A 27,059-nucleotide genomic window follows, 5' to 3' on the forward strand; every position below is an offset into this window, starting at 1 on the left:
GGTTGACCCCATGAGCTATGAGATCATGACCTGAGCCGAAGGTGGACGCTTAACTGACTGAGCCACCTCGGCTTCCCTAAAAGTCCTTTAACAAAAAATCTCGTGTCTAAGTTTTCCACGTTGAAGTTTTCCACGTTTTTGGTCAAGAGGGAGAGTGTTTTTGTTGAATAATGGTACACTTCCAAAAAGAACTCAACTGGCATCAGGCATGCTCTCAGAAGCTCTGTGCTGGCTGATGTGCCCACCTCAGAATGTCCTATGTAGCGAGCCCTCGGACCCCAGTATAAATATGTTTACGAAGGGTTAGGACCGAACCCTTCTCTCCTTAACTGGTCAGGAAGAGCGAGCAAGCTCCTCCAGAAGATGGGTTTTCTTTAATGTGTGGGAACTTTGTCTTTGGAAAGACTTCTTTGAAGATAGTGAAGAAGAGCAAAGAGTTTGGCAAGACATGTTTTGCGTAGCGAACGGAGGACCAAGGCAGTGGGTGACTCCTCGCAGAAAGGAAAGGTTTACTCTGAAGCACCTACCAAACTGTTGGCTTCAGTCAGAACTAACAGTAGATCTCTGCATTTAGATTTTGTTTCACTTTATTAAAAATGGAAACGGAGAGAAGACTTGCTACACTTTGATGCTTTGCCTTCATTTCCTAGACTGCGGATCAAAACCGCCAGTTGCAAGAGTGCCTGGAGGTGGCGGAGCGGAAGCTGCAGCAGACCCCGAGGAAGGCCAAGTCGCTGCCCGAGGTGGAAGCCGAGCCGGCCCAGAGGGTGGCCACCCTCTGCAAGGTGGGGCCCCCGTTTCCTTCTGGGTCCCATGGTGGGAATGTCAACTTCATGGCGGTCCGTTCTTGTATCTCATTTCTCACCGGTAACGTCGGCGTGCCAAAGTCCGCGAACCAGCTGAGATCTGTTTTCGGTGCTTCTTTGTCTGACATTGGAATGCTTTTCAAACGGCAGGCATCATCCCCAGTTTTGTTCCCTCCGGTTTTGTCCGACGTGTGCAGTTTGCCGTTGGCTGCATCTAAGACTCACTGCTTTTCAGAGTTAAGTCAGCGACTCAAAGCTCAAGATAGTAGCCTTGGGCAAGAGAAGGACAGGGGTGCCTGGCCGGCTCAGTCAGTGGAGCTTGGGACTCTTGATCTCAGGGTCATGAGTCTGAGCTCCCCATTGGGTGTAGAGCTTACCGAAGGAAAAAAAAAAAAACAAAAACAAAAAAAGCATAGAATTTTTCCGAGAAATGAGAAAATCCTATCCTCTTTCAAACACAATCGTTTTTTTATTTAAAAAATTCTTAAATGTTCATTTATTTTGAGACAGAGAGAGAGAGAGAGAGAGCGAGCCTGGGCACATACATGAGCAGGAGAGGGGCAGAAAGAAGGAGATAGAATGCCAAGTAGGCTCCATGCTATCAGCACAGAGCCTGACACAAGGCTCGAAGCCCCAAACCTTGAGTTCATGACCTGAGCTGAAGCCAAGAGTCAGAACCCGACTGACTGAGCCACCCAGACACCCCTGTAAGAAATAAATCTTTAAGGAATTCACTCGGAGGTTCCACAAATAGAGTCGAGGAACGTGCCAGACACAGTCCCTGCCCTCCCAGTTCTCACAGCCCTCACCACCCACAGAGGAAGGCAGCAGTTGAAGAGGTAGTTTCCAGACATGATGTGGGCGGTGCTGGGATCGAGTGATGCACACAGGACGAGGGAGCCCATGACTGGGCAGCCAGTCCATCCTTCCGGAACCTGGGCTGAGGGAACCTGTAGCAGGGAGCCTGTCGGTGCTTCTGTGTCACCGGTTCCAGTGCAGTGAGGGTCCCAGTGGGAAGGGGGGTGGTTTCGTCACGGGATAATGACCCTCAAGGCTGCCATCAAGTCGGGCAGGCGGCATTGGGCGCCCACAGGCCCAGGCTCCAACAGAGCCTCTCCTCCTTTGTGATCTGCATGTCAAGTCTCCATTTCTTTTCTCACCTGTCCTCTCTCCTGTCCCTGGTCAGCCGTGTAGCCCGACCCTTTGTCTTTGGACAGTGTGCTGCTGAGGAAGCTAAATTGTTGGAAGTAACTTCCCAGCTTAGGAAGGCAGCACGCCTGTTTGCTCTTTCCGCTTGCTGCTTCCTCCTGTCCGTGCTGAGTGGCCAGGGGTGTCTCCCGGGGGACGAGGCACCGTCCAAGGATCCGGGACCCGGGGTGGGGACGAGACCATTGCCTACCCCCGGTCACCAGCATGGAAGCCCACTGCTTCCCACTGGCACGCATGAGGCCTGTAGGGACTGTGAGCAGGCAGAAGGCCGCTCACAGCATGTCGTGCGTAGGCACAGCGTGTGTGGTGGGGCAGCCAGCTCTTCTGACCCTGCTGTCGCCCGCAGGCCGAGCAGAGGGGTGGCAACATCGAGGAAAGGCTGCGCCAGATGGAGGCCCAGCTGGAGGAAAAGAACCAAGAACTGCAGCGGGTACGTGTCCGGGCGGAGCAGCCGCGCACCTGGCGGTGGTTGAGGATGAGGCGCAGGCTGGGGGTGTGGGGGTAGGGAGTGGTCCCTTGTTTCCCACTTCTCCCCACGTGGACGCCAGGCCCCTTCTCGATCCCATCAGGGGTACAGTGCACTCTTGTGCGAGTTGGATGCTAGTGAACACTGCTAGCCTGTGGACAATGTTCTCTGGACGCTGGGGCCCCGTAGGCAGTGCCGCCTAGGGGTGGAGGCACCCGCACAGCCCACTGTGCCCACCAGCTCGTTAGCAGCTACTCACGGTTGACGCGGGACCTCGTGGGTGTCCCTTGGCCAAAGCGGAGGTACTGGCCTGGGGTAGGGCAGCCTAGAGGAGGGGTCTCCTTCCTTAGGACATGACACCGAGGTCCTGAAATCAGGTCGCGGGCCTGACCTTGGTCCCCACATCCTGAATTTCTACTTGAGATGTAAAGGCACAGGTCGGGGTAGATGTTCCTAAGAAGAGGAATAGCGTCATCGAGCCTTGACGAAAGGGAGGCCCGTGTCCCTTGAATCCCCTGAGATTTTTCCCTGTGGGAGCTGGTCGGACGTCAACATGAAACACCCAGGAGACAGAGCAGGCAGCCGCCTCCCCAACTTGGGACGTCCATCCAAGGCCATCGGGTTTTGTTTTCACCAGAAAACTCAAAACACTCACCCTTAACTTACACCAGACACTCGTGTGCTTGGCCCTCAGGGTCAGAGAATAAAACATGAGTTTCCGCGGAGTGAAGCTTCTGATGCCAGCGTGACGGCTCGCGTTGGCCGACCCCAGCCCGCCATGACACATGCACACAAGCGAGCACAACCAGACGCTAGCCTCTTGGGCCGAGAATTCCACCTCACCTACTTAGAGAAGCACTTCATTGCCTTTAGGACTGTATGGTAGTTTGGAGGGACAGGTGTTGAGATAAGGATTCTATTATAACTGAGACAATTCCAAGGACACTTTTAAGCTGCTTTGCTTGAAAAATACTTGGGTGCTGATCCCTTCTTGTGGGGTGGCCAGGGTCTTTTCCGAGTGACGGCCGTTGCTGCGTGTGAGGTGTGGTGGTCGTGCTTTCTGTTGCCTGCTCCCAAGGAAAGAGGTGCCAGCAGGTGTGGCTTGGAGGTGAGGAAGCCCGAGCCTGGAGGGACTGTCCATTGCCTAGCCTGCGGGTGTGTCCTGTGGGCTCTTCCTCCTCCCTGGGCCCCCCGACTGCAGGGCACATGTGTACTCCGTACCCCACGGCCCTCCGCCCGGCAGGAGCCCCTGAATCCTGCCGGCCTGTCCTCGCCGCTTCTGTTTTGGGTTAATTCAGGATATGCGGTAGGAACAAGTTTTTAAACCATACGATTGATGAGAGTTCTATAAAACACAGACCCGTGAACTTGGCGGTTCCGTTCGGAAATTACTTGAGGTAAATACAAGTTTCCATTACAAAACGTTCAGGAGATGTGTGAATTTCACGAAAAACAGGTCAAAGTCTTTCTCACCACTGAATCTTTCCCAAAGGGGATTTTTTTTTTATCTTTGGGTTTTGTCAATGGATTCATTTCTTTCCCCCTGAGGCCAGATCTGAGCTTGGGTTTCCGCCCCGGAATATGCCTCCTCCCGTGTGTAGATCAGCTGATCCCCTTGAGAATATGCTCTTTCCTGCATGTACATCTGCCTCCTGAGCCCATCTGAGAGCTAACAATGAGGACATTCGTGAGGGCCCATGCGTGTTTTGTTTCCCAGAAACAAAGGGACCTGCTAAGTGATGACCCCTGGGAAGCAGGTTCCTGCGTTTGTGTGCCCCGCTAGGTCGGTGCTGGCAGTGACGCACAAGCACGCCAAAGAGTGCCGTGGGAAGGGGCAGCCGAGGATGGCGTGCGTGTGGGTCACACCGCTGGTCATTCGCACGCCTGAGCCGGTGTTCGCACTTTGGCTTGAAGCCTGCGTCTTCTCTTTCAGGTAAGGCAGAGAGAAAAACTGAAGGAAGAGACTAATCAACATCTGTCCAGCACTATTGACAAGCTCCTTTCCGAATCTGACGAGCGTCTTCAGCGTCATCTAAAGGAAAGAATGGCTGCTGCAGAAGATAAGGTAGGCTATGAGAGACAGCGGCTGAGTGCCCCCGTCCTCACAGAGGAGACGCTCACGTTGTGATCCTGAGGAGCAGCGTGGAGCAGAGGCTAACAGCCACTGTAGAAAGTAGAAATGATTCTTTCACGCGGAAAAACTGCAGGCCTACGTTAAGTTCCCAGTGTCGTGTCCCCGCCCGACGTATGCGTGCGGGAAGGTGCGTCTCACTGTCTAGAAGAGGAGTATGGTCTGGGCCTTTACTAACTGAGACGTAACTGAGACTAACTGAGACGTAAGGAGTAAGCTAGCTTCATGCTAATCAAAGATGGGCACAGAAACAGCCATAGGCAGTATATAACTAAGGGGAGGGGCCGTGTGCCGATACCCCTTTGTTGATAGGACCCGGCGGTGGCTGGATGTGGTCGGCAGGCCCTCGTTTGCCACCCCTGTGCTGGAACCTTCAGCCTGGTTCTTGTCTGGGGAGCTAATTTCTACCTCTTTTGTCCAGACGGACCGGTAGGAGTGCGCAGTTCTGTCAAGCATTTAACCAGCTGAAAACAGAGTATCTCCTGTTCCATCTCCTGCCTTCCCTCTTTTCATCTGGGTTGGAAAGAGTCTAAGCCTGGACTCTTACACCATCATAACGGACACACTTGAGGTGTAACGGGAGGGAAGCAGTATCATAGGATCTCTGTGAGAGAAGCTCTGGTGGGGACAGTTGGATGCGGACCTGATACTACCGGTTCTGATTACACCTGTGTCCCTGTAGATGAGCCCAGAATCTTCCCTAAGATTGTCACTTGGAGACACCAGTGAGCAATGCTAATTTCACGACACACTTGTTTTGGGTAAAACCCATTATGAGGTGCGTTATTATACCCCACGTGAGGTTCTACCTTGATCACTGGGGCCAGCCTTTCGGTAGAAGGTTGTATGTGAGATTGGAAGTATATGTACGAAACTTAGGTCAGGTTTCCCAAGTGACTGAGGCATCACAGACCCTAAAAGCTAGTACAAACCAGTGTACCTGCTGCAAGTAAACGTAGGAACTTGTCATACTTACAGTCAGACAGTGATCCGTGAAGAAATTGTACATGGACAAAGGATGAGTAAAGGCTGTTACTGCAGTTTCACAGACAGCATTTCACTCTGTGGTCATGTGACGCGGTTCGTTGGTATGGCCATCGGCTCCATGCCTTGTCTGTGGTGCTGCGTTATTGTAAAGAGAAACGTAGGCATGGTCTAGCATGTGGAACGTTTGAAAGAATCAACACTAAAGGACTGTCGGTATCTTTCTCAGAAGTCTCTGTTAGGAGAAGTTGGCAATCTGAAAAAACAGTTACAAGAAATGCAACGTGAGAAGGTATTTCCGTCTCTCACTCATTCAGTGATCGGTTGAGACTGGAAAGGAGCAGGTGACCTCTGGGGCTCACACTTCCTCCAAGGCGAGCCACCACTGTGCTTTCGAGCGGCCCCACGCTCGCAAGTCTGAATGGCACGCATGTGGCGGAGTTGGAGCCGAGCAGCCTACGGGGTTCAGATTTCTGAGTCCCTTCGGGGGTTCGCTCGAAAGCTAAAATGTTCGCGTAAACCTTTCGTGGAGTGCAGCGTTGCCCAGCAGGAAGGTAACAGGTGACATGGGTGTCATCCCAAGGGTTCTCGAGGCTGCATTTGAAATGGTCAAACACACGGGTGATGTTAGTTTTCACGCAGCCCGATGCAGGCAACATGTTATTGTATCATGTAAATAGTGTAGACATGAAGGAGCTACTCTACAATGTTTTTCCACATTCAGTCCTTGCAACCCACGGGGCGTCTCACAGTTCCATCCCCTGTGGTCGGGACCAGCCCCATTTTGGGCGCTCAGTTAGCCACGTGCGGTGGTGTCTGCGGCCTGGGACGGCACTGCCTAGGGGGTAGTTGTGTGACCAAAGCTCCTCGTCGGTTTTACTCCCTGGTGCTGCGTGTGCAGACGTGAGGCTGGGCTGCAGAGGGTCCACGACGGAGCACGTGCCTATTACACAGAAGGGCTATTCCCCCACCGCCCAGAAAGTCCTGCTCCTCTCTACATAATTAGGAAGAAGTCCTAGTGGCTCGGTGTTTCTCCTCTGTAACCTTGCTATGCCTGAGACCTAACTGTTCAGTAGGGTTTAGGACGTTCACTTGGTGATCCGGGTGTTTACTGGAGGACTCTTGGAGAGAATGGTCTTGGGGTTTGTAACTGCTGAATTTACCCAGCGTGGTTATGATGGTCAGCATTTCAGCACACTTGATGCAAGTAGTGTTTTCCATTTTTTCTTGAATTCTAATGAACCTACAGTGTGGTATCAGTTTCAAGTAGACAGCATACCGTTTCAACAATTGCACACGTGACTCTGTGCTCGTCACCATCACTGTGGTCACCGTGTGTCACCATACAGAGTCCTTAGGGTATCACGGACCGTATTCCCTGTACTGTGCTTTTCATCCCCGAGACGGCCTTATTTGATACCTGGATGCTGATGCCTCCTACTCACCATCATCTCTTTTGCCAACCGCCCCTACTCTCCTCTCCTCTGGCCACTACCAGTTTGTGCTCTGAGTTGAACGGACTCTTGATGCAAAGACTAGTTAACCTTGCTTGCAGTGAGTGTCGTTGTCATTTGCTGCTTTGCAGGATCACCTTCTACAGAAAATGGAAGCACTGAGGGCCATATTAAAGCGGGCAAGATCGAGAGGCTCTTCGCTTCACCACAGGTATGACATTTCCCGCTTCACAGATCTGTTTGAGACGCGGCTGGGGGCGGCTTCCCTCTGTCACCAGTATGACCTGAACCAGCTCATGGTTCCCAAGTAGAACCGTGGGTGTGCTATGGTATGACCCGCACCGGATCAGAGTTACACACAATAACCCTGAGTGTGTTGTAGTCTGACGCGATCCATTTTCCAGGTACCAGCTAACTGATGATGGGGCGGGGCTGGGGGGGGGACACTGCCCTTCACCGTGCCTAACATGAACCACCTCACAAACACATACGTTAGCACCTGCTGTGTATCTTCCAGAGGAATCCTTTGGCCGAATGGGCAGAGGGACTGGATGTAGCTCAGGGAGCCGGTAGCTTAGTAGGTGGCAAGAGGGAGAAGTAAAACCTCATTCCAGAGGTTAGGTTTGGAATCTCAGGAGACCGGGAGGCATGACAGAGCTCACAGCCATGGGAGGAGGAGTAGAAGTTAGGAAAAGTTCTGTTCGTGTTTGGGTGGGTTTATTTGCGGCCTCCCTCCCCCGAGTGTGGCAGTGATGGTGTGGGGCTAGGAGGGGTCCAGCCTGCCAGGTTCGGCCCAGCATCCCTGGAAGCTATGGTCCCTTCCGCAATGCCAGTGGGGTCACCATGGGAGTGCACACGTGGCCGTGGTTGTGAAGGTCACCTTGACGTCGGTGGGGTTAGCGCAGTGCTCGCAGTTTCTTATATTTTTGAAAAGACTGGAGAATGACAGGTAATCGCCGCAACTCTGTTGGGACGTTGGTGAGTCGCCTGTGAGGGAGTGGGTCAGCCGGCTTGTGAGCTGCGTCCTGCAGACAGTAAATGTCAGGAAGTTATTCAAAGGTTTGCTTGCTTCTTTGTAGGAAATATGTACCATGTGAGAGTCATTCTGGTGTGACAGTGCCTCGAGGAGCTGACTGGGCCCCCTTAGGTGCAGGAAGCAGGCTCTTGCTCCAAAGGCAGGCCCACTCAGGCCTCACTGGGGACTGTGCGGCTTCCGACGGGGGCTCTCGGGAGAGTCGAGGGTGTGCTGTGGCTGTCCGTGTTGAGCCTGCTTGTAGGAGAGAGAAGTCAGGGCAGGTAGAGTCCCAAGCGGCCCTCCCTGTCCAGGGAACTACTGGTGGCACAGCGAATGTGTGTCCGGAGAGAGAAGCACACAGGAAGATCCGGGCACAGAGCAGCCTCTTGGTTGGCTGACGGAGATCCTCGCCAGCAAGACACCAGTGTGCTGAGTGTCACCATTCCAGGGCTTGATGACGGGTATGTGTGAGGAGGCCAAGGGAGCAAACAGTGGATGCGGTGCAGGCCACTCGAGTGCATGTTGGAGTTCTCAAGGGAAGGGGCTGTGCAGGCCCCTGGAGGGTGTCACCCTGGGGCAGTTGCCATAAGAGGGACGTCCACGCCCGTCACCCGCCTGAGGTGAGCTGGCCAAGGAGAAGGATAGAGAGGATCCCAGTGCTCCCGTGGTTGCAGAGGCATTGTCCGTGGTCACAGGTGGCCTTGTGGTCAGAAGACACCGGGCAGGAGACCGGCTGAGGAACAGGGTCTGTTTGAAGCCGTCTCACAAAGTGATCTCTCGTGTGGTGGCAGAAGCGAGGCTGGTGGGAGCTGTGTCGCCGTGAGCGGCCGGGGGCCGGGGGGACGAGACTGAGAAGGCGGCAGGCAGGCTGGACAGCTGAGCCCTCCTGGCACGACCTCACAGCCACGTCTTCCGTTTGTGTCCTCCTCTAGCAAGATGACATGGTCTGGGTTACAGAGGAAAAGAAAGGTGACGGACCAACTTCCACACGCAGGCGGGGCAGATGGGAGAGAGCTCTGGGATAGGACTGGATGCAGGGTGGTGGGGTCGGGAGCCAGGGAGCCTGAGATAGGGTGTCAGAGTCAGGGGACACACGCGAACCTCGGTGGAGCCACGAACCATGCCAGGTCCCATGCGGGGCGGCGTGTGTGGCTCTCCCCGATTGGCGATGTGTCGTGGCCCCACAGCGGTGAAGCTAGACCACCTGAGCTCAGGTGAGCAGTTGTTCTGGGAATGGGGGGACCAGAGGAGGGGAAGATGGTTGTGGCCAGCGGCCAGTTCCGACTTGGCTGTCTTAGAAACAAGCAGTACCCTGAGGCAGCACGTGCCAATGACGTTTCTTGAAAGGCCTCAGAGAAGAGCTTGAAGCACCACAGAGGAGACGCCCTGTCGTGGTGGCTCTGTCTCCAGGCCACAAGGGGTGACGCCAGGGGCCCCCTCTTTAGCTGATGTGAATCAGATGGGCGTGTTCTGTCTCCCGAGACCATAAGGATTTGTGAAATGGAAGGCAGCCTCTCTTCTTTTCCAGAGAGCGAGGAGCCCCTGGACTCCCGTGCAGGGTTCAAGTGTGGAGGGTGAGCCCTTGGCTGAGGCCGGGCACGTGGGCTGGCGGGTGCTCCTTCGCAGCTGCTGACCGCTTCGTGCCCAGATCCTTTGCTGAGGGGAGCAGCTGACAGCCCAATTAAGTGACTCCACCCTAGGGTCTCGGGGCTCCATGGAACTTTTCTGGAGACTTCTGTGGCCAAGGGGGACATTTGTCTGTTAGTCTAACTGCACAGAGGCCAGAGACGCTTTTGCCTTGGAAACACCGGGCGCATTGCCACCTCCTGTGTACGGGAGCTGCGAGGTGTGGTTCCCGAGGATCCTGCCGCGGATGCCCCTGGGGCGCCCGATAGTGGCTGGTGGAGGAAAACCTGGGGTCACCTGGCATCACAGCAAGGGCCTTGGCACATGTGGGCCGGTGGCAGGTGAAGGCCAGAGGGACGTACAGGAGTGCTTTCCGGTCAGTTGGGCAGGAGGTGGTGCAGACACGCAGGATGACAGCTTGACCGGGGGCAGGCGCTGCTCCACCTCGGGGACGTCTGGGCCGCGGGGATGCGTTGCACCTGCTGGGCCCGGGAGACCCTGTCTCCACAGGGCCCGGCTAGCGGGCTTGCACTGGAGCCAGGGGCAAGGATGCCTTCCTTGGAGACCTTTTGCTGTGACCTCATGTTCCCAATTGATGGGTTCTGGCCTGGCTGACAAAGTCCACTTTTCTCTAGATAACAACCTTGGTGTGTGTGTGCGCGTGTTTGTTTGATTGTTCTCCTCCATATTTCAGGCGGACGCACGTCAGCAGCATCCCAGCTTCCAGGTTCCGTCTGGCGGACAGCCCCACGGATGCCAGCAGCACCAGCAGCAGCGCGGTGTTGCGGCGCCACCGGAAAGGCCGTGTGGCCCGTCTGCGACATGAGCCTTCCAAGGCAAGGACCTCCATCCTCTGGGGGCTCTCGTGGGACCCACCTGCCTGCTCCAATGTCACCTGCCTTTTCCTCTGTCTGTGAGGCTCTTCTGGAACTAAGGGACTGATAGGCTGCTTTCTCTTTTCCCCTTCCCCCATTCTTCTTTTGCTGCCTTAGAATTTACTTTTGAGAGCTTTTGTTCTTTCTTTGTATAAAGTAGCAATGTGGATGAAGATAGGACCTAGTGTTAAGCACAGCACAATGCAAATGAGTAAGGGTTTGAAATGCTAATGAAGGTTAAATGAACACGTGTCTTCATCGAACTTAAACAACAGAGAATTCACCTTTGGAGTTTAAGTACTTTTGTCCTTTGTCTCTTCAGCCGCCTATATTTTTAGATATTTGTGTAAGTTTTGAGCACCTGTAGTCATGGAACAAGTTTGGTGCAGATATCGTCCCAGAGCTAGGGTGCAGCATGACTGAAAAACCCAGATGAGGGGCGCCGGGTGGCTCAGTCGGTCAAGGGTCTGACTGCTGATTTCTGCGCATGTCACGATCTATGGTTTGGTGAGATCGAGACCCGCAGCCCCGCAGCCCCGCAGCCCCGCAGCCCCGCACGGGGCTCTGCGCTGACCGCGCCTGGAGCCTGCTTGGGATTCTCTCTCTCTCCCTCTCTCTGCTCCTCCCCCACTTGAAATAAAACAAAGAAGACAATAAATAGATAAAAAGTCAGAGGAGAGGCCTGCACCCCTATGTGTGCACAGTGTAGTGAGGGGAGACCAGCAGCGAATGGGAAGTAAAAGGTGAGATGTGTGTTAGTTATCTATTTCTGTTTGACAGATGATTGACAAAAGTCCCTAGATGGGCACCTGTGGATAGCCCCAGAGTCCAAGGGTGGCTCTCTGGGCAATTCCCAGTGTGGCAGTGGAGAGAGAGAGACAGATCTGGCAGAGAGCAAGCGGTCACAAGGTGGAAGGAGCTCAGTGAGCCAGGTGCTCAGGGAAAGGGAGACCGGTGGCCTGGTCGTGCTGGGTGGGGCCAGGCAAGGTGGAGGCCGAGGACCACGGTGGTCTGGTCCAGGAGCCCTTGCGCTAAAGCCCGCTCGCCCGAGTTCCAGAGTCTGTGTAGACACAGTAGGGGCAGATTTCTGGAGGACTTGAACTCTGGTTGGGAGCAGAGACGCAGTGCTAGCTGGAAGGAGACACAGGGCAAAAGTTCTGTGGTTTGTGTTTTGTCATTTTGCTGTTTTGCCCTGGCGCGTCTGTGGTCACTCGTGGCTGGCTCGTGTTGTTTCTCCTGTATCTTCATTTGTCATTAGAGAGTGGGGTTTTGCCCCAATAGTCATAAATTGTCGTTAGCGTATCGCTGTATAGTACAGGTGGATACGGGTACGATCTAGATCATAATTTGTAAACGAAGTGTTTCTTCCAAAGAGATAAGGCACTGAGCATAGATGAACGGAAGCTCGATGCAGACAGCACGCTTTGCGGTGCCGACACTCGCGTTCAGGACTCCAAATCTCACGGGCTTACTGAGCACAAGTACTGCCTTCTACACTGAAACTCGGGACTCCTACAACGTGAAGCTGTCACCTGCCCCTAAGCCCGTTTTTATCACGTACCTGCCCAGGGCACCCTCCTGTAACCAGCACAGTGATTCGTGAGAGGTTGTCAATCCAATTCGAGGTCAGGATTTCACATTCACGTCCAGCAGGGCGTTAACAGAGTGGGTTTGTTTGGTGTTATACAAGGTGTTGCGGGAACTTCGGCATCCCCTCGGGTGATACTGTAAAAGTGTAACTTGGTTTCCAACAAGGAGAACAGTTACAGGAAAGTTTAGAATAGGCACCTGTTAGACGTCTTTGTTCTACAAGATGCCATGTTTCAGTAAGTTGTGTATGTTGTCATGGAGTTTTACGTCCCTGAGTGATAATTGGGAGTGTCTCTGGTAAATGTCGAATAGCCTATTACATTCAGATGTGCGGTGGAACAAAGTTCTGCGTCCAGTCGTGGTTGTTTCTAAATCTTCTCTCCATTATATCCATCTCGTTGTTCTCTTTAAAATATGTTTGCTCGTTTCGTCTTGGAAATTGTAGCTTCCAAGTGTGCAGTAAATCTGATTCCTCTTCCTTTCTTTGCATGCCTCTGTCAGCCTAGCGATGTAAGGAAGCATCGGAGAAAGCGAAAGTGTTTCGTAGTGCAACCTAGCTGTGTTTGTCTGTGGTGTGGGGGAGAGTGCCCGTCTCTTCACGGTGAGCACCACAGCTGGGTAAGGACGAGCGGCTGGCGTGTGCGGGGAAGTACAGGAGCCACTGGGAGCTCGAGCGCGGCGTGCGGTTTCCACGGTACCTGCGACGGCCACCGGAGCTCGCCGTTGTCTCTCGTTTGTGTCTTGCTCGCTGCGCTGCGAACTTTGTTCCATGAGACACAGAAGTTTCTAGGAAGAGAAATTACTGAAGCAGAGCCGTAGAGTTTCGATTTCGGGATATAACCACTTTTGACAGCCGTAGCCAGCAGCATTCAGAGAGCTCTTAGGGTTCGTTCGCCACCTGGTGTGTGCAGTGGTTTAGGATCCTGTGACCTGGCCCTCACAGACATCCCCGCGAGCCACAGCTTGTGTGGTTAGCCCATTTCCAGATGTGCAACCAGAGCCTGAGAGCCCGGGTCCTGTGCATGAGGACACTTTGCAGGGCAAACACTGGCCACGACACCACTCTGCCACATACCCCACCTTTGCTCGGGCGCCCTCCTCCCATTTACAGTGCCCCTCGCCGGGACAGGACACCTCCTGTGTCCAGAGGACAATGACGTGGGTGTGCCCATCCTCAGGGGAAGCGCCGTGCCTCGGGACGGAACCCTCGACCAGACAGTCCGCCTCATAACTGGGATGCCTTGCTCCCTGGACCGGACCCCCATCCCAGACCTTCCCAGCCATGCGCTGACAGGGCCGTGCCTCTGATACAGAGCTGGGCGGCAGCTGGGGGAGCCCCTCCACTGCACAGACGGTGTGTCCGTTCAGTTGAATTCTTGCGTTCAAGTGCCAGTTCGGTCACTGGTTGTTTTGTGACCGGGGTGTATTCATCACCGTCTTTTTTTTCCTGCTTTGCTCTCCTGGTAAGTGAGGACAGCGCAAGGTTCACGGCCCTTGGGGTGTCCACACACTGCCCATCGGTGCACGGTCCTCAGAGATCAGGAGCTCACATCGGCGCCGGGGCACAGAGCACGCCCTGCATTCTGCTGGCTCGTGCTGCCTTTTCCTCTGTAGCAAGACTTTCTCAAGGAACAGAGGGTCGCGTGATGAACACCCAGGCAGGACGGCCTGCTCCCGCAGCTCACTGATGGCTACTTGGAGGGCTCTTTGGAGGTTTTGGGGGATGAAGTCTAGGCGTACGGGCAGTGGGTGTCAGGTCCGTGCAGACAGGGCCAGCACGGGCGTTGCACTTCCCAGCCTGGCGGGAGCCTCCCGTTTTGGTTGAGACTGAAATGGCCCATAGGCACAAGTCTGGCAGGACCCAGTGCTGGGCGGGGGCCTGTGTGTGGACTGCGCTGTGACCCAGGGGAGGGTGTGCTCCCGGAGCCCTCCGTCTCTGCTCACCTCATAGCCTGGTCGCTAGCGTGGCTCCCCGTCCTGTTCCCCTTTGGGTTTGTTTTCTCCATATCCTTGCTTCCACCTGGGTATGAAATCTACTTGTGTTGAGGGAGTCTGACCCTGTTTGCTTTTATGTGGATAATTTGTAGCCTGTTAAGGTAGCCTTTTGTTGTCTGCCGATTGTCAGGAAATCAGGAGAGGAGGCAGGTGTTTTGGAGCTGTTGGTGAAGCTTGTGTCTTCCCTGAGCTCAGCTCCGCTTGGTGCTGACCGCCATGGGTGTCCCGAGCCCCGTGCAGCTTCGGAGGTCCTGGTACAAACCCAGTTGGCTGTGCCTGTCTCGCCAGTCCTACACGTGTGTCTCGTGAGATCCGGCCCTGCCTCACCCCCAGGACCTGTCAAGGGTCATAACGCTGGCGGGTCCGTGGCCCCACGGTCCTTTCCAGGGCCCACAGCCACATAGCCGCAGACCCACCGCCTGTCACAGAAGGAAAAATGGAGTCTGAAGGGGTTCATTTGTCGTGACGGCAGCCACGGGACACTGTGTCTCCACCGTGTCGAGCAGACTGTCTGTAAGCTGCAGATGAGTCCGTCAGTTTGTAACATCACCCGAAACGGCCCCGAGAAGCAGAAGTCAGACCCGAGTGTGGGGTCAGGGGGTTGGGTGCCTTGTCACTTTACACACGTCCCCGTAGGTTCCAGCCTTGCATCGCTACCAGAAGTGACAGTGGGTTAGGCCACAAGCTCGCTCCACTTCCCCCAAACAAAGAGCTTTGGACAATCGTGCACGGGAGGGCTCCGTGCTCACCAGGGTTTGCCCTGAACGGCGTCAGGAAACAAACACCTTCCTTCTCAGCTGGCCGTGGTGTATGGTGACATGGTTTGGGCCTCCGCCTCTACCTTCTGTGGCCGGGCTCCTGGTGGTGCGAGGTCCTGGGGAGGGTACACCCCTCGGTGCCGATGGGCTGGGGGTCTCAGTGGGCCCACTGCCCGGACGCGAATCCACCCTTTCGCCTGGCGTTAGGCCGATCCTAGGAAGTCGTTTTGGACCCTGCACAAAGCACAGCTCATAGCTTTTCAAATGAGTTGCTGGCTGTGATTTCAGGGCTGTGTGCTCCTCTGTCTGGGCGCACGGTGAACTCATGTCACTCTCCTCTCCACCCCACAGTTGCTGCCTTTGGAGGGAGAGTCACAAGATCGTGTGGCAAGGACACGATGTGGACCGTCAGCTCCTTCTTCCCAGAGGTCCCTGAGCTTGGACAGGCTGCAGCAAGGGGCACCGCACAAGGCCAGCCACGAGGACATCAGGGACGCCACAAAGTAAGGGGCACAGGCATCGTAGGAGACATGCCTGTGCGCTGGTTTTCAGCTCTGAGAAACCTTTGATCTCTACATGGGGGAGAAAGGGTCGGAACAGCGATTCCAAAGAGAGGCCAATGAACCGAGCTTACGTGCACGGCGTTCTTGGGATACCTGCCTGGGTGCCCTGGGTGTGGCCAGCAGAGCAAAAGGCAGGTGGGAAAGACCGGAGTCTTGTGATGCTGGTGGCTGTAGGGCAGCCTCGTTTGCTCAGATCCTACGCACCAGCCGTCCTGAGACCTCCCTTTTCCTCCCGGTGGATCCTGGGTGACATGCTCCCTAGGGCTCCTCCCCTGGGCCGCACTGTGCCCTGTGGGGCTGTCAGGAGCCATGCTCTCTTCCCCCCACCCCCACCACGCAGCTCCAGCAGCCCCTCTGTTACTCGCACCACGCCCTGGGGTGGCTCAGGTGTGCATGTCCTCCGTGCTCCCGGGTCACAGCCAGGGAGGGGTGCCGAGCGTTCTCAACCCAAGGGGCTTGGACTCCAGATAATACTTGGGAGGGAGAGAGTGTCAGCTCCCAGGGCGCAGCCCTCCCTAGAAGCTGGGGGATTGTGCTTCTAATCACGTGGGGCGGTGTGTCGTGTGACGAGCACGCGTGGAAGATGCTCTCCTGTGCGTCCCCCAGATCCCCGGGCTCTCGGGATGGCCCCTTGAGCAGCCTCAGCAAAACTAGCAATAGCCGGGACTCACTGAACCACGCCCCCAAGAAGAAGGGCATCACAAAATCCATCCGCTGGTTGCTCACCAGAAGACAAAAGGTCCACCCCAGCCACGCTAGCGACGAGCCTGCATGACCAGGTTGGTGTCCCCTGCGTGTTTCCAGCGTGTGGGTGGTCTTACTGGCCTCATTCCTCTAGATCCGTGGTCTCTCTGCCTGCGGACCCCTCCCCGTGTCGGGAGACCTCACGTGGCTGTGGACACCCCCCACCTCCCATTTCATCACTCTGCTTCCCCACAGCCGCTGAATTGGAGCCACGGAATTGAAAACCCTTCCCAAGGTGCCCTGGGACTCCGCAAATTGGGCGCACAAGCTGAAAAACACCAAAAACTTTAAAAAATAAGCATTGTGTTTCTTGTCACCTTGCTGAGCACTTTTCAGCTGTACCTGTTTTTCAAGCAGTAGCTGTTCGTTTGGTCAATAGACTCTATAGCTGCAAAGCAGTATTATGTCCTCCACGCTGAACCTGAGGTTCTTCTTAAACTGTGGGTCCTGGAGGACGTAGAGCACGTATGAAATCTTGAAGGGACTCACATGGATTCCCAGTGCACCTTGAGAAGTTGTGCAGGGAGGATATGTTGTGGCTCACGTGAGGGTGTGGCCCCAGAGCACTTTCGTCTGAGCCTGGCTCCTGCACAGATGGGTTCGGGGCTCTGGGGAAAGTCCATATTAGCATTCCTGTGCTTCTGTTTTCTCACCTGTACCTGGGAACAGTGGGAGCACTTCCGTCACATGGCTTTCAGGAGTGTCTGCATCTAAATATCCACGAGATACTTTCAACACAGAAGCTCCATCACACTATGTGTAACTGCAGCCCCTGTGAGGACCTGGTCACCAGCATTCAGAACCTGTCACTCATGCTGGTGATCTCTCTGGCGTCCTCACTAGGCTGCCCCTGTGTTTCCTTCCCCTGTAGTGTTTGAGTTTCTCTTCAGTAGACTCTGACCTTTGCAGTCTAATCAGTACATCTTATTTTCAACTGGTCTTGATTCTGACAACGAGTAACAGCAGTGGGTTTCGTTTGCTACCAAGCAGCTGAGGCGCTGTGATGCCCGGGATGGGGGCCCAGAGGAGTGGTGCGGGCATATCTCTCTGGGACTTTCCACTGCAGAGCAGGTCGCACGTGGGTTCACTGTGTCCCAGAGCTGAGTTAAGTGGGTGAAGGAGGCAGGTTGAAACCATATCCCAGTGATCCCACAACTGATTAAAAAAAGTGAGCTCTTTTCAACAGAAGAGGTTGTTTGCAGGCTAGCGGGGTGGAGCAGGAGGTGGGCCACGGGGGTACTTTGGAGATGGTGGGACGACGGGACGGGGCCTTGAGCCAGGGCAGAAGTCAGTGGGCTCTGTGATACACCGGACATTAGGCAAGGCGTGTGGCCACTCTTCCGTGCCCTGAGAGTCTGCGAGGTCTGGAGTGGGGTGCCTCATGTCCACACTGGGCCCACAGAGCCCCTTCCCGTAGAGGCCGTTCCGCTTCAGCCCCCGGACTTGTCCGTTGGTTTCTTTCCATCTGCCTCAATGTAGTCTCCTTCTCAGAACTCATAATAATGATCATGACTGGCACACTGAGTTGTACTTCAGGTGAAATGCTGTTATTTCTGTTACTGCTCACAATTCCGTAGGAACCCTCAGCCTTTTGGTTCTCTGGGAATGGAAATTTGTAGAAACTGTCCAACAGTGGTCTGATGTGAATGTTCCTATGTTTGAAGTGTATAAAAGTGTTGGATACACTAACTTGGATATACAATAACTTGGATAGTTGCCACCTGGCCGTGTGCAATTTGATACTGAAAGTAGACCTTTTGCTCCTGGAACCGTGCTGGGAAAATTCTGTCCCTTAGATGTTGCTGATGTGTTTTCTTCCACATCCTTATACTTTCTGTAATGAAAACACTAAGATTCGTGGTAATGCCTTCTGGTTCTCCCACCCCACTGCTCCCCGAAATGTGTATTTTGGCAAGTTGAGAGCTAACAAAAAGTGTGGGTTGGCTGCTTTCTGCGTGGAGCCTGCTTTGGGTCCCCTTCCTCCTTTCTCTCTGCCCCTTTCTCCTCATACACACTCGTTCTCTCTCTCTCTCTCTCTCTCTCTCTCTCAAACTCTAAAAACAGGGGCGACTGGGTGGCTCAGTCAGTGAAGCATCTGAGTCTTGGTTTCGGCACAGGTCGTGTTCTCACACTTGGTGAATGTGAGCCTTGCATTGGGCGCAGAGCTGACAGCGGGGAGTTTGCTTAGGATTCTCTCTCCCCCGAACTCTCTGCCCCTGCTCCGCTCTTGCTGCTTCTGTCTCTTTCAAAAAAAAAAAGTATAAAAAATAAATAAACAAACCAATTAGCTATTGAGGAACCAATAGTTTCACAGAGATGAGGAGTTTGGTTTCTTTCATTTTTGCTATTTGACACCGATAGCCTTCAGAAATATTTTTGACATCATAACACACTGGCTGCAGCCTGGGAATAGAGCCTGTAAGTTGTGTTTTGGGGGTAGCCGGATATCTCACTGCAATCCAGGGCCCTGTGCTCTGGGGGAATGTTTCAGTTATTTATTTGAAAAGACACAAAACGTTGCATTCTCCTTCTACAAAAGCAGGACTGATTTCCTCCCACACCACTACTTAAGACTGTCGTCATTGCCCTAAGAACGAACACATGCTTGTGAGGAGAACAGGGCAAGGGCAAGGGCGCTGTGGGACTGTCCCGGCGTGTGGCACTGTCTGCAGCTCAAAGACTATTTGGAAAACGAAAAGGTAGTATCTTCTATGGCAGGAAGGCGATTTCACATAGACAGTGGAGCAGGCCCAGGCAGCCCAGGACTCTGCTGACTTGTGCCCGGTCAGGGTCCTGGCACAAGTGTGGCCCTGTCTCCCTTTACCCCCTGGGGCTGCCTTCTGGGCAGGGGGCCCGATGGCTGTCAGGAATGTGGGTAAATACCTGTAAACAAAACTGCAGAGCGAGGTCATTTTAAAGGGCTGGTAACTTTAGTATCCACTTTTGTTTTTTAATTTCCAATCAGTCTTGATTTCTGGATGATGACAAAACTTTAGGAAGGCACCTTCTTGGAGAAAACAATGTAGACCAAAGGACATTTGTGACTTAGCTGCTGGGTCAGCAGAGACTCTCCCTGCAGACTTCTGGGTCACTTCCTCTCTGTCCTCTATGCAGCCAAAGAAGATGCAGCTGGTCGTCGGTCCGTGACATGCTGACCTGCCCCAGCCCCTCGGCGACGGCGCCACGGGAGGCTCTTTGACTGGAACGTGAACAATGGTGGAGAATGGCCGACTTCATATGTAACAAGGCTGTGGCCCGCTCAGGCTTCAATGATCTAAGATGACTCCTAACTTCGTATCTGCTTGAATATTAGCGTGCTCTTCCACCTACAACAACTAGGCCTCGTGGGTGTCCTCAGTGCGTGGGCTCTATCAGAGCCTAGTCCTGGGGGCCTGGGCAGCTTGCCTGGAGTGACCCACAGAACCTGGGAGCTGGGGCCGTGGCAAGCCTGGGTGGGGGGGACCTGGGCACGTCCCCCCCTAGCCCTGCCCCACACCCACCCTGAACTCCCTGGCACCACAACACTCAGAAGACCCATCAGGAAGCACTGGGCTCCCACCGCGGGGCAGGGTGCTGGGTGTGCACCCAGGGGGAAGGCGCGAGACCCTGGAAATAATGTAGTGCAACTCTAATAAAGGTCTTACCGTTCTTACGGAAATCAACTTTTTACATTTGTTTTTTGAACAAGTTTCAAGAGTGGACCTCATTCTCCATTTGTAGATTTTCCTTAAGTTTTTTATGTTTATTTATTATTGAGAGACAGAGAGACAGAGCATGAGCATGGGAGGGGCAGAGACAGGAGAAGACACAGATTCCGAAGCGGCCCTCACGAGGCCACCTCAGGAGGCTCTGGCACAAGATCCCTCATAGCTCAGGCGACTCTGGGATGGTTCCTTCCCTCCCCGCCACAGAGAGCTTATGGTCACTGGGTCAAGGAATGGACGCCCTGACCCGTGGGCCTTGTGTGGAGGGCACAGCTGACAATCGCTGGGATTTCCTCTTCCTGCACTGTCTCTCCCGCCAGGGCCGATCGTTTACTACTGTGAAGGATACATAGTTTCTTTCTGTGGAGTAAGACTTCCCTTCTCCTTTCTGTCAGGGCATAGTTAGGTCATTCTGTGTCTTCCTGTTCAGAACCTTTGCTGGCTGATCTTTAGTTTCTGCACTTCCTAGTCCTTAGTGTGAAGTGTGAGGTTTGGAACAACAAAGTGCTTCCCTGCGTTTTACATCTAAGATTCTGTTTTTTCCCCACCAAAGCTGGGCAAGCCTTCGGCATCTGAGAGTTTCTGGAAACAGACCAATTCCCCACAGGTACATTAGGTTGCACATGGTTTATTAAAACTCGATTTGGTGAATCTAATTATGCTTAAAAAAGAAATGTCAATTGAGAAACAGACCAAGCAGATGTCCGAGGGGTGTGGCCTCTCTGAGAACACGCGCTAGCCATCCTTGGCTGTGCTCGCCCCATACTGAATGTTCCGGGGCTTGCAGGCCTTTCCACAGACCCGCCAGGTCCCACCGAATACCCTTGACTCTCCTACCGCTTCACACTCCTCCTTGAGGCCACTCTACCCTCCTCACTGCTGCCCTTAAGGTCCTTTCTTGTGTGTCACGTCGAGTGTTCTGAATGTAATTGTGACTTCGCACTTTCCTCCTCGCCTTTTGCTGGCCGAGTCCTGCCACCTCCCAGGTGGGTGGTCCGCGGTACCGGGAGGGGTCTGTCCCCATGGCTCCTGCACAGGGGCAGCCGGCGCATGCCCAGGAGGGGTTGTTGCCTCCTTCCTGATGATGTGGCTTCACTTGATGGTGTTTCTCAACATCTCTGACGTTCTGCTTTCTCTTACCCCCCTGTCGCTTGAGTCCTCGGTGGGAAGAAGTGGCGTGGATTCTGCTGATTCTCCTCCTTGTCTTCCTGTGCCACCTTTCCCAGTCCTGACCTGAGGCCAGCGCTGTGTCCACACCACCCGGTGCGTGGGCAGATTTCAGCGGGAGCAGGGAGGCTCCATCCTGCCCGGCTTCGGTGCTTGCTGGCCCCCGTGCCCTGTCCCTTCTCGGTGTATCTTACCTGACTCCTCTTTTTAAGAACATTCATCCGTGTACTCCCCAGCCCCCTCCCCAGGGAGTCCAGGGTGGTCTCCAGGTCCTCCACGTAGCTGCACTCACAAAGACTGCTTTTCCAAATAAAGTCACATGCACAGGTTGCAGAGATTTGGACATAGACGGGACCACCTCCCCAGTCCACCTGTTTCTGGAGAAGGCCTCCTCTGGTCCTACCCCGGAGGCATCAGGGTGGGGAGGATGGGTCCAACCCTCCCACAGGGAAGAGAACTCTCGACAAGCCCTAGAGTGTCCAGGAAGAAAGTGGAAGATGGAAAATAGTCAAGAGGACCTCTGGCATGCATCAGGATTACTGCCGGTTGGTGTTCTCCCTCGAGTGTGCTGGGCCTCTCCTAGCCACGAGCGTGCGTGTGCCTGGGGGGGGGTGAGTGTTCTCTGCTTTGGTAGAAGGCACTTTCAGGGACCCCTGAGACAGGAACCACTCTGGAAAGGCACTAGGACGTGCAGGGGAGACAGCGATGCAAGAGGAAACCATCCTGCCCACACGTGAGAGGAAGCAGCATCAGGCCTGGATGCCAGGATGCCAGCCAGGCTGGGTTGTGGTGAGGGCCAGGTGCAGGGAGGCCTGTGTCCCACTGTGCCGCCTCCAAGGCCTCCGTCCGCTGTGAGCCATGGCCATGGGGGCCGCCCACAGGGTTTCGGGGCACACACACCAGAGCACATCCAGCAGTTAGAGGGTGGGTCAGCCTCTCCTGCGCAAATGGTGGCTGCCGTCCCACTTGCTTGGATTGTTTTCAGTGCGTCCGGCCAGCCATCCTTAGAGGAGGCGAACAGAACCTTTCTCCACTGGTGCTGAGGGGAGGCCCACAGCCTAGCCTCCGTGCTTCAGGGCCATGGCTCTGGTTTTCAGGCCAGGATGCTCTCGGAAAATTAAGTAAAAGCTATTTGTAAACATTTTCAGGAGAATAATAATGTCAGTTAATTTAAAATTTTTTAATTAGGGTAGCCTGGGTGGCTCAGTTGGTTGAGCGTCTGACTCTTGACCTCGGCTCAGGTCACGATCTCATGGTTTGTGGGTTTGAGGCCCGCGTCGAGCCCTGGGCTGGCAGCACAGACCCTGCTTGGGATTCTCTCTCTCCCCTCCCCCACTCACGCATGTGCTCTGTCTCAAAATAAAGTTATAAAAATAAAGTTACAAAAAAAAAAACTTTTCACTCGTAATTAAAGCAGTGAGTAAGGCATTGTCACATTGCAAAAATAGAGGGGTAAGATTGTCTTAGTCTCCAACATCTTATTTTCTTTTTTACTTATGTTAATTTTTAAACTTTAAAAATGATATCTTTTGAGAGAGAGGGAGAGGGGAGGAGGGTCAGAGAGAGGGAGAGAGAGTCCCAAGCAGGCCCTCCAATGTCAGCACAAACCTGATGTGGGAACTTTTTCACCAACAGAGAGATCATGATCTGAGCTGAAATCAAGAGTCAGGTGCTTAATTGACTGAGCCACCCAGGTACCCCGAATTTCGGTTTATTTTTAAAGATGTTAAGTAACTTCTGCACAGACCCACGACCCAGGTATCAAGAGTTGTATACTCCCCTGACTGTGGCAGCTGAGTGACCCTGGTTTTTGTTTCTTTTAAAGTTTTTAATGGTTATTTATTGTTGAGAGGGAGAGAGAGACACACACAGAGTGCAACTGGGGGAGGGGAAGAGAGTCAGGGAGACACAGAATCCGAAAAAGGCTCCATGCTCTGAGCTGTCACCAAACAGCCCGACCTAGGGCTTGAACTCATGAATCGTGAGATCATGACCTGAGTCGAAGTTGGACACTCAGCCAAGTGAGCCACCGAGGTGCCCCTGTTTTTCATGTTTTGCTCAAAGTGCCACCACACACATTATTTCAAGGAAAACTGTGGCTGAATTGCCCCCACCCTGGTTCTTACTCCCCTCCCTTCCCCATGCGATAGTATTCTAACCGTTTTGTCCCCTTACTTACCTGCTAACTCATGTGTGCTCAGTGTGAGCCCTGGCACATCCACTTCAGATTTACCCAGTGGCATCTAGGTAATAAAGCGCTATGTATCGCTCAGCCACGTGGATTGCAAGGAGGACAACAGAAAGGGCTCACGGTGCCACCTTATGCCCCGGGATTTACAGGTGAATTCACCCACCCTCTGGGAATTCGACGCCCTGGGTTAGGTCAGGGTATGCATCAATGATTAAGTGACCATGTGGGTTGATACTGGTGGAAGATGGGTGATGGATTCATGAGGGTTTACTGTACCTCTTCCTTTGGCATTTGTGCAGAAGTTTCTAGAATAGAAAACGTTAGTAGCTGTTTAGGGATCCCCTCCATGCGATAGATGGTCTCAGCCTGGAACGACTGCTCCCTGGCCCTCACTTTGGAACGTCAGGTAGCCCGGGTTCAAACTTTGAGCTGCACCGGCAGCAGAGACACGTCTCCCATCACAAATCAGCGTGCAAGTCCTACACGTCACGATTCCATCTTGACCTTGCTTTCACATTTTGATTCGAGTAACATCAGGATGCTTCCTACAAGTGGTGACATCTTAGACCTGCTGAAACGTGGCCTATGATGACATCAAAGTCATGATGGGAGGTAGTTGCTTGTCTCCAACTCCCTTTGAGAGGTAGAGTCTAAGGCTTCCCCTTGAGCCTGGGCCGTCCTCGGTGACATGCTTGACCAAATGGATGTGTAGATGGGATGCTCGGGGAACCTGTGGTTCTTGAGTGTGACAGAGTTGCTCACAGATGTAAGCGGTGCGTGCTTGGCACTGGCTGGTTTCTAGGGGAAGAGAGGACATGAGTTCTCTACTCTGTAATTCGTAACAATGCAGTGCCTGTCGAGGTTGGTGTATCATTTGTGGGAGTCGGTGGCTTGATGAATTGGTGTCTTGGTCTCTCTGCAGTCGCAGTGACCGTTCATGAGAAGTGCAGCTGGCTTCTCCCTTGCTCCCTGAGTCACCCTGCTCTAATCCAGACAGCAGTCCCTGTGCTGTGCTTGTCTCTCAGCTGCATCACGGTCCCTTCAGAGAGGTTTCCTTGGGTTATTTATATATGTTTTCATGTCTATTTATTTTTGAGAGAGGGAGATAGGATGTGAGAAGGGGAGGAGCAGAGAGAGAGGGAGACACAGAATCAGAAGCTATTCCCTAACTGAGGTGTTTGATTCCCTATTTGCAGGGTTAGCGGACAGACAGCGGGAGCAAATGAGGACAGAGAGCAGAGAGAGAGAGGGAAAAGGGAAGGAGAGAGAGAGAGAGAGAGAGAGAGAGATACAGAGAGAGAGAGAAAGAGGAGCAGACAGACAGAGAGAGATGGAACAAACACGGGACAAAGCAAGTCAGAAGCAAGTGACAGAATTTCTGTCCTGAAATCTGGAAACTGACCTCCCCTCACTAACAGCTTAGTGGTTTCACAAGGAGTGACGTTTCCTGACTGGACACAGATCACTGTCTGTGTCCCCGGGGGATGTCCGGGAGAGTGTGTTCAGCAGGCTCACCCAGAACTGAGAACGGTGGCTACATTTTGGAAATGGCAGGAAGTGGTAAACATCCAGCCTCACTCGTCATCAGAAAAGTGAACATAGGACGATGAGTTTGGTGTAATTTCTCATCCACAAAACTAGCAAAAATGACTCATCGCACTCCTGAAACCAGACCCCTTGTTGTGCATTAGAGATCAGGGCACTCATTTTTCAGTAGCGGGAGGGGCCTCGACTCTCTTACTGGAGGGTGATTGTTGCCATGATTTCAGTTGCCATCACCTTTGATTCCGGTGGGGAGGGGTCTGATTCTGGAGAGCAAAGACAGTGACTAGGGATTTGCACAGACTTTCATGTAGGCATGTGTCATCTCTGCTTTTGCTCTAAGAGCCCTGAATGGGACACCTCCTTCTCAGACAGAGAGGATCCGATTCCTCTGGCTACAGGACCATGATACAGCATCTAGAATGATGGTGCCAGAGAGAATGTCACACACTGTTGTCAAAACCGTTGCATGGGCCATGACCGAGGGAGTGGGCTGTTTAGATTTCTGTTTCTTATTTTAATTTAAATTTTAGTTAGTTAACGTATAGGTTTCAGAAGTCGAATTCCGTGATTCATCAGTTACGTACAACACCCAGTGCTCATCACAAGTGCCCTCCTTGGTACCCACCACCCATCTAGCCCATCTCTCACCCACATCCCTCCATCAACTCTCAGTTTGTTCTTTAGCATTAAAAGTCTACCTCTTTTCTAGGTCCACCTGGGTGGCTCAGTCGGTTGAGTGTCTGACTTCGGCTCAGGTCATGATCTCAATCTGTGAGTTTGGGCCCCGCGTCAGGCTCTGTGCTGACAGCTCAGAGCCTGGAGCCTGCTTCGGATTCTGTGTCTCCCTCTCTCTCTGCCCCTCCCCCGCTCATGCTCTGTCTCTCTCGGTCTCAGAAATAAATAAACATTAAAAAAAAATTTTTTAAGTCTACCTCTCTTCTCGTCCTCACCTTCTCATATGTTAATTGCCACATACTAGTGAAATTGTATCTTTGTCTTTCTCAGATGGACTCATTTAGCTTAGCACAATACGTTCTAGTTCCATCCACATAGTTTCAAATGGCAAGACTCCATGCTTTTTGATGGCTGAGTAATATTCTCATCAAGACAAAACCTTCTGCACAGTGGAGGAAACAATGAACACAACTAAAAGCAGCCCACAGCATGGGAGAAGATATTTGCAAGACACATATGTGAGAAAGGGTTAGGATCAAAATGTAGAAACACCTTATCAAACTCAGCACCCAAAACCAAACAGCCCAGTTATGAAATGGGCAGAAGGCATGAATAGACACTTGCCCAAAGAAGACTTCCAGATGGCTAACAGACATATGGAAAGATGCTCAACATCACTGTGCATTAAGGAATGCAGAGCAAAACCACGATGAGAGACCACCTCACACCTGCTAGAATGGCTAAAATGAACCACACAAGAAAGAACCGTTGTCGGTGAGAGTTGGAGAAAGGGGAACACTCTTGCACTGCTGGTCACAATACAAACTGGTGCAGCCACCCTGTTATGACTTTTTAAAGAAGCAACGTCAGCAAGCGCTCCCCCTTCTATGGCTACTTGTTGTTCCCATTTATGTGTACTCTTAAGGGCACTGGCAGCAGGCCAAGAGTTTTCCCTATGAGGAGTAGGGTAACAAAAAATTGAAAACCAATGTAAATGGAGATTTAAAGATACGAAGTAGGGTTTACCCAGTTGAAATGAAAATAAGAATAAAAACAGAAACAAAACAGTTTGCCCAACAAGAAAGCCAAACTCACACTGTGATTCCACTCTCTGAAAATAATGCTTAAGGTAGAAAAACAGTGTAGGCTGTGATTGCCCTTGAATGCCAGGATTCTTATTTCCTTCATCAGCCTTATTTTGTCTATCCAAAGAACACAGAAAGCTACCGGCAAACGTAACCTGGTTTGGTTAAGCTGCTTCCAAATCTAAGGAAAGTCAATCAGGAAGAGGAGCCAATGGAGGTTTCCAAAGAGCATGACTTGATTGTCACAGGAATGGAGAAGTCCTTGGAAAAACTAAAGAGGCCTAGGAGATTTCTGCCACAATGCTATAATTTGGTGAGACAAATTGCCAGATAGATACCCGATCCCCTCCAGTTTAAACCTACGTTCCAGGAATAAATACACAGGTGAGATGATAACACATCTTTTATTCAATATAAAACCACACTTTTCCAAAAGCTCTCATTCATTCCTTTCCGAGACCTTCGTGCCAAGTTTT

General features: G+C 52.9%; 1 protein-coding gene and 1 long non-coding RNA gene across 2 annotated transcripts in view; both read left to right on the forward strand.

Moving 5' to 3' along the window:
* Positions 1–27,059, forward strand: part of LOC147571423 (liprin-alpha-1-like) — an 87,644-nt gene that overhangs the window by 548 nt on the left and 60,037 nt on the right. Inside the window, exons 2-3 of the mRNA XM_086696418.1 lie at positions 651–785; positions 2,362–2,445. Coding sequence (XP_086552544.1) covers positions 651–785; positions 2,362–2,445 — 219 coding nt within the window. The remainder of the gene's footprint in view (positions 1–650; positions 786–2,361; positions 2,446–27,059) is intronic.
* LOC147571424 (uncharacterized) lies at positions 7,188–10,863 on the forward strand. The gene is made up of 2 exons (XR_015247405.1): positions 7,188–7,261; positions 10,386–10,863. It is a non-coding gene; the product is annotated as an uncharacterized LOC147571424 (long non-coding RNA).

Source organism: Puma concolor, unplaced genomic scaffold, assembly GCF_028749965.1.
Source record: "Puma concolor isolate L17-30 unplaced genomic scaffold, mPumCon1.1.hap2 unalloc_scaffold_28, whole genome shotgun sequence".
In the NCBI taxonomy this organism is placed as follows: Eukaryota; Metazoa; Chordata; class Mammalia; order Carnivora; family Felidae; genus Puma; species Puma concolor.